Source organism: Montipora foliosa, chromosome 3, assembly GCF_036669935.1.
Source record: "Montipora foliosa isolate CH-2021 chromosome 3, ASM3666993v2, whole genome shotgun sequence".
Lineage (NCBI taxonomy): Eukaryota > Metazoa > Cnidaria > Anthozoa > Scleractinia > Acroporidae > Montipora > Montipora foliosa.
This window is the reverse complement of record NC_090871.1, coordinates 49,791,863-49,803,755: the sequence shown is the minus strand read 5'-3', so window position 1 is coordinate 49,803,755 and position 11,893 is coordinate 49,791,863. Positions and strand designations below refer to the sequence as shown.

Below are 11,893 nucleotides of genomic sequence, written 5' to 3'. Positions count from 1 at the left end.
TCTAAATTTGAATGTGATCGTTTGGGGTACATCCAACAATTTGGTATAGTTAATCAGCTATTAATAAGCAGCAGAGGTATATTATTCCAAGTTCATTGAAGAAAATTCTGCTGATTCCAGGAAGCTTTTCAACTCTCTGAACATGATACTTAATAGGAACATAGATGCATGCTATATAACAGCTAAAGGTGAAACCGACCTTGCTTGTACATCCGTTTTGCAGAATTCTTTATGCATAAGATCGACTGTATACGTGGTAAAATTGCAGCTGGGCGGAGTGCAACTGAATTAACAACAATTTCTGAAACAGGAGAATGTTTTAGCTGTGAAACGAAATTGCAGTCTTCCAAATCACTTACAAATATCGAGGTCTTGAGATTAATCAAGTCTGCGACAATTAAGACGAGCTCACTTGCCCACTTCAAGCTTCAATTATGGCCAAGTGTTGTCATGCTTTGTTACCTATGCTCACAAGAATCATTAGTTTGTCATTGGCTACGAGTAAAATGCCCGAGGACTTAACATGTGGCATGCTTCGACCGTTGCTGAAGAAGCCTACTGCTGATCATAAGGGCTTTGCCAACTTTCGTCCAGTCTCTAATCTTAAGTATGTCTCTAAACTTATTGAAACAGCAGTTGCTGTACAGCTTACTGACTATTTGGCCTGCAATGATCAGCATGTGTCCCTTCAGTCCGCATATAGGAGTTGTCCCAGCACAGAGTCAGCTTTAAAGAGGGTGCAGAATGACGTTATGATATACCTGGACAACCCAAACAGTGTAATACAGGTTCTTTTAGATCTATCAGCCGCTTTTTACACTGTTAACCATGACTTACTTTTGTCCAGGCTTGAGAAGCGTTTTGGAATTACTGGGACCGTTCTTACATGGTTAAAGTCCTGTCTTTTAGCCGTGCACAATTTGCCAGTATCAATCAATCCCATTCAACGAAACGTGATCATGACTTGCTTGTCTGTGAACCACAGGGCTCTGTTCTAGGACCCTTACTTTATTTGTTATATACTGCTCTTATATCTGATGTCATCACCAGTTGTCATTTTAATTACCACCTTAATTTTGATCGTGTTTGTAAGTCTTCGATCAACCACTTGAGGAATTTGTTCATTTGCTAAAGTTAAGAAGTTGCAACAAATCCAGAACATTGCTGCTCGTTATGTTGCTGGTGCAAGGAAATATGATCATATTACTTCATTGGTTGCCTGTTTCATATCGGATCGTTTTTAAGCATCTTCTTTTTGTCTACAAATCATTGAACGGTCTCTGCCCACAATATCTAACAAAACTCCTGGATCATCGGAAAACAACTAGACTTCTTCGCTCGAACTTTCAATCTAGCACAGCTTTAATTTTTTTAAGGAAAATCTCGAGACCTTCCTTTTTACTAAATTTATTAAGAATAATTATCTCTTTATCATATTTTAAATTTTAATTCTGGTAATTCTGATTTTCTGATTTTTTTATTTCTTATTTTAGTTTTGTTAAGAGCCTCGGGCAATTAATGTGAGCGCTATAGAAATGAGTTATTATTATTATTATTATTATTATTATTATTATTATTGTTATTGTCATTATTATTATTATTATTATTATTATTATTATTATTATTATCATTATTATTATTATTATTATCATCACTGGAGACTCGGGTCTTGGATTTTTCCGAGTTCCCAGTGGGTTCAATTGTAAAACCTTTCATTTAATTTGTGTAAATCATTCTCACATTCGCTCGCTTGGGTGGTTGGTTAGCCGCATCGTAGATTATGCATTAATGTGACTGCACGATGCAGTTATGAGCTATGCTGTCAGTCCTTATTTGACTCTGTAGCTGCGAGATGCAGCTCTAGTCAAAGACCCACATTTCACCCTTGCTTACCATAGAGTCTCCAGTAGCTCAGTGGCTAAAGCATTGAACTTGATCACAGAGGGTCGTAGGTTCCAATCCCATCTGGAGCTCGGATTTTACCGAGTTCCCAGTGGGTTCAGTTGTAGAACTCTTTGTAAGACTTGCTTAAATTCAAATCCACAAACCAATTCTTCCTTATGTGATATTTTTTGTAGTTCTGCATCTGAGGCTTTCTTTCCATTGTTATGGTCACCTGTCTTTTACTTTTTTTACAGCATCTCGTTGAACCTTTGCACAATTCAAACTCTGGAAGTGGGTTATTCTCTTCCCTTTTACCTAGCAGTCACTACTATCCTGCTTACTTTTTCTGATCTACCCAAAATACAAGGGTACCCAACGAGCAAATTATGCCAAAAGCCTTTTAGAACCATTTCTAGGCTCCTTGATGTGTTCGGATATACTTCGCTGAAAATTGAAGTGTCCAAGATTTTTAGGGAATGATATCATTCCAGAACTTGATACCTGATAGGTGACCTTTTAATTAAGTGCCAAAACGTTCAAAAATATCCCTTACGAAAACGTTAGGGTGTACTTTTCCCTGGTTGCGAATGTTTTAGTTGATGTTTATGTAAAAAAAGAATTATAGCTGTTTGGCAATGTAGAAACGAAATTCTTAAAACAGTTTGACTCTCCCAAACACACTTACTTACTTACCTACTTACTTTGGCCCTTTGCTCCTCCCGGAGCATAGGCCGCCAACAATAACTCGCCAGTCTCCTCTGTCCTGCGCTATCCTTTCAAGTTGTTTCCATGTGTGTCCAGTCCTCTTAATATCGTTTTCAAGCTCCCGTCGCCAGGTGTTCCGTGGTCTCCCTCTCTTTCGTTGACTTTGGGGGTTCCAGTTCAGGGCTTGACGGCCAATGCTACTAGGTGGTTTGCGTAGCATATGTATGGCCAAGCCATCTCCATCTCCTTCGTCGGATATCCTCTTTCACTGGAGTTTGCTGCGTCCTTGCCCATAAATTCTCATTACTGATGGTTTCTGGCCAGTGGACTCTTAGGATTCTACGTAAGCACTGATTTATAAAAGTCTGGATCTTCTTCATAGATGCCTTGGTTGTCCGCCATGATTCTGCTCCATACAACAGTACCGACTTGACGTTTGAGTTAAACAAATGTACCTTGGTGGATGTGCCGAGTTCTCTGGAGTTCCATACCTTTTTTTATATGTTGTATGCTGATCGTGCCTTGCCAATTACTTCTGCGTCAGTTCCCCCACTTTTGTCCATTACACTGCCCAAATAGGTAAAAGACTCAACTTCCCCCATTTCTGCTCCTTCAATTGTGACTGGCTCATCACTGCCAGCATTGATCCTCAGGATCTTTGTCTTCAGTTTATAGATCGTCAGACACTTATTTTACTTAAAATTATCGTTGCTTGCCCCTGTAAATAAACTGATCGTGGTAGGATTACCTTCCAACCTTGGAAATTGCATCATTGACTTGAATGTAGAACCGCAAATGTAGAATACAACACACCACACACGTACTGACTTAGATGTGTGGCCCCCTTTGTTCAAAATGTGGATAACACTAACCACACTATTCTATTGGAGAATTATTTTAATGCCCCCCTCCCCCCCCCCCCAACTATAAAATACGATTTAACATAATTATTAAATTTAGCATACTGTTAAATAAACACATTTCTCCATGAGCCTGCCACTCTTCCGCTACGTGTGGTGGTTATTAACTGGGGGTGTAGATCGCCATTCACCCTCACTTTCCATCCTCATAATCACGCAGTCAAAAGTATCATTCTCAATAATTTCAAATTACTCCAAAATGATCGCGAGACTGGTAGAATCTTTTCGCAACCTCCACTTATTTCATTCAAACGCGACAAAAACGTAGGCTAACCCTTTGTTTCCACTTCTGGTCCCTTGCATTTGTAAGCAGTGCTTCGCAAGAAGCTATTGTGTCTTCCGTTTTAGAAATTTTATCAAGTCCACTTCTCCAGGTAGAACGTTTCCTTGAGTAAAGTGATTCCAATTCATTTTGGTTTTCTTGCGCCCTTCTTAGTTTTTCTTCAAGATGTAATCTCTCTAGATCATTAGCAGCAGTTAAAGTGTTTTTGCAGTCTTTTTCCAGTCTGTGGGTTTGTAAGACGTTCTCTGTTCCTCGTTTTACAAACCTTACATGCCCTTTTGATTAACATTATTTGCACTTCATTCGTGCACATTTCATTAACATTTTATGTTGCTATTTTGTTTCAGTTTATAAGAGGATTTTATGGACATTTTATCTTCTCCATTTTACAGAGATTTTTTCCTTGAGTTTTTTGCAACGAATATGTTGAGATTTTACAAGGATTTTAACGTGCGTTATGGAATCTGTAAATTTTGCTTGAAATTTACAAGGGGAAATACAGATATTTCACAGAAATTTCACCCAGTGAAGACGCGTAAAATGCGGTCAAACCTACAGACATTTTATAGGGTTTACAAGTGTCTGTGAATGCGCGCATTTACAGACAGTGCAATTTAAAAAGGGCATGAAGACATTTTACAGAGACTTGACTAGCATTTGTGAAGTCTGTAAATGGTCCAAGTTTTCCAGTGGACCTGCCTAGCGCTTTGTCACTGATAGTTTGATTTTACATCATTGAGAATCTTCATCCTTAGCCTCAGAAGCAGAAACATATTCCTAGAAATTTTTAATTTTCTCACGCATAAATTCAAATAGTTGATCATTATTGACTGCGTCTTCGGGAAAAAAAAAAAAAAAAAAAAAAAAAAAAAAAACTTTATTCCTTCCCACGGCGCAAAATTCGATTTCAGGTCGGCACGGTTCCAACGTTGACCGTGTGCCCTTAAACTTCTTCCATTCTTGTCCCCAGAGTCTGTGACTTCTGAAAAAGTTGAACTGAAAAGATCCGCCTTCATGTAGATTTGAATTTTATGGATATAGACCATATAGAGAACCTTTGTCTCAAACTCATATCTAGATAAGGACAGGTGCTCTACTAATTGGAGAGACTGTGAATCAATTCAAAGTAGAACAAATCAAAATAATGTTAGTTTTCGGTAAGATGGGTAAACCAGTGAACTCGGACCCGACTATCTTGGAACAGAATTGAGAATTAATAAACTCAATCCCCATATGTTACCGTGTTGGGGAGGCGGGTGCTCTCAACAGTGTGCCACGGTTAAAATTCCCGCTTTAAAACTCCGCATCGATTCAATTAGGTTATTCTTATCGAAACTGTTAATCAGATTTAGATTGACATGAAAAGTCAGGAAGATAACTGCAGTTAGGTAAGAAACCTTAAGCAGCTGCAAGCAGGCCTGAAAGCTGCTTAAGCCATGATTGCACGATCTCGCTGCACTTTCTCTACAAAGTGAGCTATGACGCCCGCTGGGAGGTAATCAAGAGAGTTTAAGTTCTATACCGTAAGAAGTCAACGAATTGGTTTCGGAATATACAAGTTTTTCAAGTGCGATAAGAAACAAAAAACTGCAGATGGTTTAGAAAAAAAGGAAATAACAACGGGAATTCAGGTTTTTTTTTTTTTTTTTTTTGTTTTCGATTGAACAGTTTTAATCAATTAAGATGACGTGTTTGTAGATTGAGTGATAAATATTTTATCACCTCTGGTAATATAGACATGAACCAAATAAATTTCCCTTCGATGACAATCTTTTCAGTTCTGTAACCTATAACAATTCTACTTTTTCATAAAGGCTGTGAAAGCGGAAGGCGCATGATGCATCTGAGGGTAACAATCATCTCTATTGGTTTTGCATTTGCTACATTTGTTGAACTGACTCAGGTTCAAGCACAGGTCAGTTCTGTCATTTTTGCGACACTTCAACGTTATGCTTGACTGTATCGAGCACTCTAAGATATCAGGGACGATTGCATTTTTAATTAAGAAACAAAATTTTTCTCAAAGATCATGAACTACGTGCAATTGAGTGAAATGAATAATCTAGTGGATCCAGCCCGGCAAATAGATAAGGCACAATCTATGTTCTTATTTTAAAGAGAAAACCCAAGGTAAAAATGAAAAAAGTTGTAGTGTTTTTTTTTTAAATAAACTATGGTCTATTGTGTCCTACGTACTTTACTCTGCCCCCGTGCATGACCATGGCTCGTCGTATCCTCTACTTTCCAATACGACATGAGTTTAGATTTAAAACTACTCAGAATTGGGCTGTCTCTTACATCAAGAGGAAACATATTCTACAATTTAGGTGAGAAAACTGCAATAACATTGCATAGTTTACGTCTTAAGTTTGGACGATGGTACCTCAAGTAGATTCTTAGCAGAAGACTCAAACAACGAGCAAACAATATCTACTTCATAATTTGTTATTTGTAAAAAGGTGCAGAACCGTGCAGAGTTTTATATGCGAGTAACAATAACTTGAAAATGAAAGGTTACCGAATTGGTATCCCGGTGTGACTCGGCAGAACCTTCTTTTATGTAACACGGAGGTGAGAAGGTCAAACTTTCTTTTGCACAGCACAAGACGAGTTGCACAGTCAAGATCATTTTTTTTTTTCAACCTTTTTTTTTCTTTCTTTTTTTTTTTTTTACATTAATAGATCCAAACAAAAGAATATCTACAGCCTGAGCTTCATTATGTAAATTTCAGGGCATTCTTTAACCAATTACTAAATGCCTTCAGTAGTCTGGCCAACTTGACGGTGCGGGGGTGCATCGAGTGCGGCTTTGCGTGTCTTGAAAATAGCAAGTGTACGTCGTTCAATTTAACCAAGTTTCCAGGCATAGAATCCAAACGATACGCTTGTCATCTCCTGTCACAAGACCAACACAAGAATCCAAAACTTTATATCCCGAGTCAGCAATTCGATCATTATGTTCTAATGGTAAGTTTGCTCTGATGGCTTAATTACAAATTGATTAGGTAGCAAAGCTAGTTCCAGTCAAGAAAACTTAACAGAACCTGTATTTACACCCAGTGGAATTGTAAACATGCAGGTTTTGGGGACCCATAGCGGGAAAGAGCTAAAACAAACCTAACGACGTCAAAAAACGTGACTGGCTGGAAAAATCCACGGTTTGTCAGTGGTGGTCTGTGTTGGTGCTGGATTTGAACCGACCATTTATATTGAACTGAACTTTTGGCCTCTCGTGTTGCAGAACTTTTGTTCTACATTCGCTCTAGATTTTCGAGTCCTCCTGGATAAAATATCTATCAATTTTAATGGTTGGACAATATGTGAAACCAAATGTCAATGGACTCTTGGTTAAAAGAGACGTGAACACGCCTTGTCAGCCGGCACCACAGGGTACAGAGGAGTTTTTTTTTTATACGACAAACTCTCTCCTCGTTAATTCCAAAATTCGTTTACTTTGTACAATAAAGATTGCAAAAAATGAAATCTTTCTAATTGCGAATGCTTTCTGCTTTCATATTCTTCTATATCCGAGCTTGTCTCTCTCGAACGCCTCTTTTGTGGTTATTTTATGGTCAACTGATGTTGACCGTGGGCGCAATGATCTTTGCCCGAGGGGTAACGAACAAACTTTGGAAAGTGAACGAAGTGCCGAGTAAAAGAGGGGGGAAGGGAGGAAACAAGCATCACGTGACTAGGTCGATGTGAACCGCAATAACTGATGAAGGAAGTGCACAGCGACCGGAAAGGAAACAGAAATGAACCGTTCAAATTAGTTAAGGTTCATTGCAACTAGTTATTTGTTCCTAATTTGAATCAGTTCAGTTATTACTAATTTGAATTATTACCAACTGTTCAAATTAGTAACGGTTCCTCAAGGTTTACGAGACAGATCACATGAAGAATAGAGGGAAGCGACTACATTAAAACAAAATCACGTATGAAATTAAAGACTAAAGTATGTTTGATAGCAAATTCCGCGAATTTGACCCTCATTTCCGGAAATCGTGACTTACTTTGCATGTCTTTCTATTGCCATGTCAACCGAAAACCTTCCGGTCATGCACAGATAACTTGACCTGCGGCATTTCCGTCAACAGTTATTGCAATGCACACTGATCAAAAACCCTGTAAATATCCTTTGCAGAAAATGTTAGTTTTCCAACCGTTTCAATGGACCTCTTGCTGGATTTGGTTAAAGAGTGGAAATTCGAAGCCACATACGAAAACTGAGGCATTTTTATTACGTTTCTTGTTAGTTGCAAAGAAAAAAAAAATAATAATAAAAGGGCCTAAAACAGTTTTAAATCTGATTAACAGTTTCCTCTTTTTTTACTGTAAGTCAACCTTTCGTTGCCACAGTAATTCGGTCTGCGGTACATGTAAATAAAAATAGCTTAAACCGTGCAAGAGGAGTTCCAAAGAAGAGACATGATCTGGGGATATAGAAGGATATGGAAGCAATCATTATTGCACAAAGTAAACACATTTTGGTATTAACGAGGTGAAAACTCATCTGCACCCTGTGTCGGCACAAGCTGAAAATTTCGTTTCTGCGTGTGGTGCACAGAATACTGACAGGTGAGGATCTAAAAATAGCGAAAAAAAATTACCCATTATGGAAGATCAGCACGATGTTTGTTAGTCGCTAAGTTCAGTTTAAAGTTAGTTATTGGGAAGAAAGCTCTTTCACTTAAGCAGTCCTCAAGAGGGAGAGAAGAACTAATATACGTTTTCTTCATTTTGCCGGCTAATAAAATCATTGAGACAAACAGATGTATATATTTTCTTTAATATTTTTACGTGAAAAAAGTTTCCGCAATTACTAGCACGTCAGTCATTTGTCGACCAATAACGTTGATGTAGGCTGGACTAATAAGGCACCGCAAGAAATGTACAGGATACAATAACAACAGAGTCAAATATTTGCCTGTCAGGAGTCGTAAATTCTTCAAAGACTTCAAATGACACTTGCCCCTAGGCCTACGGGCTTGCGCAGTTTGGTTAGGCGTTTAAAAATGTTTTCCAAATTGCCATTCAAATATTGTTATTATCTATACGAACTGTTTAATTTCCTTCGTCTTAATTCATTTTAGAGCCCATGTGAAAGTTCTCCGTGCCATGCTGGTGGAATATGTCGCCCGCTTTACAATGAAAATGATTATGAATGTGACTGGTAAGCTCAGTGAAAGAAGACATTCTGCTGACTATGACAGCATGACATAGCTTTTCCTTTCATAAAGCGTAAGAAGACGAAATTGTTTCAAGTGATTTTTATTATCATATTAAACACCACTGTAAAAGCCCCCTTAAGGGGAACCAATTAAAGGAACACAGAAAATTACACTTCTACTACTACTACTACCACCACCACCACCACCACTACTACTACTACTACTACTACTACTACTACTACTACTACTACTACTACTACTACTACTACTACTACTACTACTATTACTACTACTACTACTACTACTACCGTTACTACCGTTACTGCTACTGTTGCTAGTACTACAGTAACTACTCTTATTGTTGCATGAAAATGTTATTTAGTTGGTTTGTCTAAAACTAAAGAGGATTTGAGCATAGTTTTTTTTCTCTCTGTTTTGAAGTTGCATGTAAGCTGGTAGGAGTGGCTGATAGAGACTTGGTACCAGACTCTAGAATGGTGCCAAGCTCAGTCTATGATGACCGTAGGTAGCCGATTCAATGAAACTAGGGGGGTAGCACGCTGGTGTCCAAGGACTACAACCAACAGAAGCGATTATCTTCAAATTGATTTGGGATCAGTGGGTTCTGTTTGTGCAATCGCAACACAAGGAACAATGTCGCCATTTTATTCCACCAGCTACAAACTGCAGTCTTCTGTCAGCGGTACTACCTGGAAATTCTACTAAGTCGACAATAGTGAGAAGGTACGTGAGTACGTTCTTCTAAATTGTGAAAATGCGGTTATAGCAGAATTCTAGTCAAATGAGCTGTTACTTCTAGCTGCAAACAAAAGACCTAAGACTCGTTTATGTACTAAAGTATTAATTTATCTTCCACATTTTTTCCGGTCAAGATATGACAGGAGACCGGTGCGAACTTGCTTTCCATGGTTACGGAACAGTACCTAGTGCATGCTATAGAAAATGACAATAAAAAAAAAAAAAAAAAAAAAAGAACAAAACAAAAAAAACAGAAAAAAACGTAAAAAGTGTGTCCAGAAATGCCCATAGTTAGATGCACGTGGCGGATTTCAATAAAAGTCACGAAGTTCAACAGCACACGTGTCTCAAATTTGTTGAGACACAAAGCAAAGGCTTGGAATTAAAGGGACACTTCATGTTGGATGCTAAAATTGGGCGTGCGTGTAATTAGGTGCATTTCTGGAGAGAAAAGATGGCTTTCATCACTTCCGGAATATGTAGGTTTGGATTCGGTTTTTGATTGTTATAGACTAGACCGTATTCATAAATGGCGCAAAGTAATTATACTTTTGTCTTTATGCTAATCATAATCACTAGCTTCGTTAGCAGGAACACAATTTAAAAGAACTTTTGTTCCAAATTGAGGATTATTGGCACAAAGAGAAAAGAAAAATAATTTCTTAGTCGCCATTCATGAATACGGTCTATATGTCACGTTTTCGGCTGCAAAGGAGCATACTGCATGATGATTATGACTTTTGAAGGGAAAAAAACGAAACACCTATCATATATCCAGCATAACTCTTAATGGATGATTAAAGCTATAGATAGATATTTTGTATTTTTGTTTTTCTTAGGTGTTTCCTGGAAATACAGCTCAAAGTGGTATTGTCCAGAATTCACTCAGTATTGCCATCAAAGCCAGATATGTTCGCTTTTATCCCGTAACATTACACTATTGGCCTTGTCTGAGGGTTGAGATATTTGTGCAAGAATAGTGCGTTCACTCGGATTTCTGTGGCATTTTGTATAGATCTGGGTGCTTGGTGCACAACATTGCGTCATCTAGTCTGACAACGTAGCCTTTAAATTTACAAAAGGATTTGGAAAAAAAAAAACTAACCTTGAGCAACAAGGACCGGGGAGTGTATTGCAATATATTTCCTAATCCCATATTAACCGAGAGAGTATGCCTTTCGTTTGTGTGACTACAGGAGATCTAACACGACCTTTATTAATGGTAATGGTAATGGCTTGATATACAGTACATATCACAATCTCATACTGGTTTACAGTTCCTTGAAGTGTATCAATTCAATAGTTTATCTAAGTAAATTTAATGTGTATGAATTAAAGTGCGGTTAGAGTTTTTCTCCATTCTTGTTCTTCTCATATAGGCTGTGTTTCTGTTATACTGTAGATTCATTCTAGCACTCTTCTAGTTTAATACATTTATCAAGTTTGGCACTGGGACTCATCAGTGCAGTGCTGATGCCTAGGATGGAGGTTAAGCTCATAAAGCCACCCCAATATATATGATAACAATGTTATCATTGGAGATTTTTTCATACTGGGGTGCACCATAACCCAGAATAATGCATGAACGTGAGGAGACACCCCCTTGCTGGAATTCAACTCAAAAGAAAACGTTAACTATTTCCTCAATAGGCATTGCATCACTATTCAAAATATTATCAGGAAGAAACAGAAATAGACCAGTTATCCTACAGTTGTAGTGCAACACTTCAAATGTCATTACCATGTTCAGTCCTATAAGGTTCTTGTAATATCAAAGGAATCCATTTCGCCGATGGCCCTTCCTCTATTTCACACATATCATCAATATCATTATTATTTGTATCATTATTATTATTATGGCATTTACTGTCCGTTATTTATTCACAACAAGGAGCTTGTTTGTACTATCTCTGACAGGTTAGAACCATTTGATGAATTCAGACCATTCTGCATCTTCAGTTATTATTTAAAAAATTCCAGCCAATTTTGTTGAATTTCTATGCCTTCATTTTGGAATAATTCATTTGTTTTGATTAGACTAACCCTGAATAAAAATAAACCAAAACAGTCGCCTCAGCCACAAACATCTAAATAATGGCTCATTCCGTGTTGAGCTAATCTTCATAATAACAACAACTCGTTTTAGGGACCTAGGTTTAATTCTAAATCAC

At 37.8% G+C, this 11,893-nt stretch overlaps 1 protein-coding gene across 1 annotated transcript; it reads left to right on the top strand.

Moving 5' to 3' along the window:
* Positions 1 to 9,458: 9,458 nt before the first annotated feature.
* Positions 9,459 to 10,702, top strand: LOC137996048 (neuropilin-2-like). Its single transcript, XM_068841486.1, has 2 exons — positions 9,459 to 9,674; positions 10,562 to 10,702. The coding sequence occupies exons 1-2, from the start codon at positions 9,477 to 9,479 to the stop codon at positions 10,700 to 10,702; spliced, it is 339 nt and encodes a 112-aa protein (XP_068697587.1). The 5' UTR covers positions 9,459 to 9,476.
* The last annotated feature ends 1,191 nt before the right edge of the window (positions 10,703 to 11,893 follow it).

What these genes read in the sequence shown, in the direction of transcription:
- LOC137996048 (XM_068841486.1), top strand. Translation starts at nt 9,477, where the DNA reads ATGATGACCGTAGGTAGCCGATTCAATGAAACTAGGGGGGTAGCACGC. An exon ending in CTTCTGTCAGCGGTACTACC is followed by an intron (nt 9,675 to 10,561) that starts TGGAAATTCTAC and finishes TGTTTTTCTTAG; the next exon opens with GTGTTTCCTGGAAATACAGC.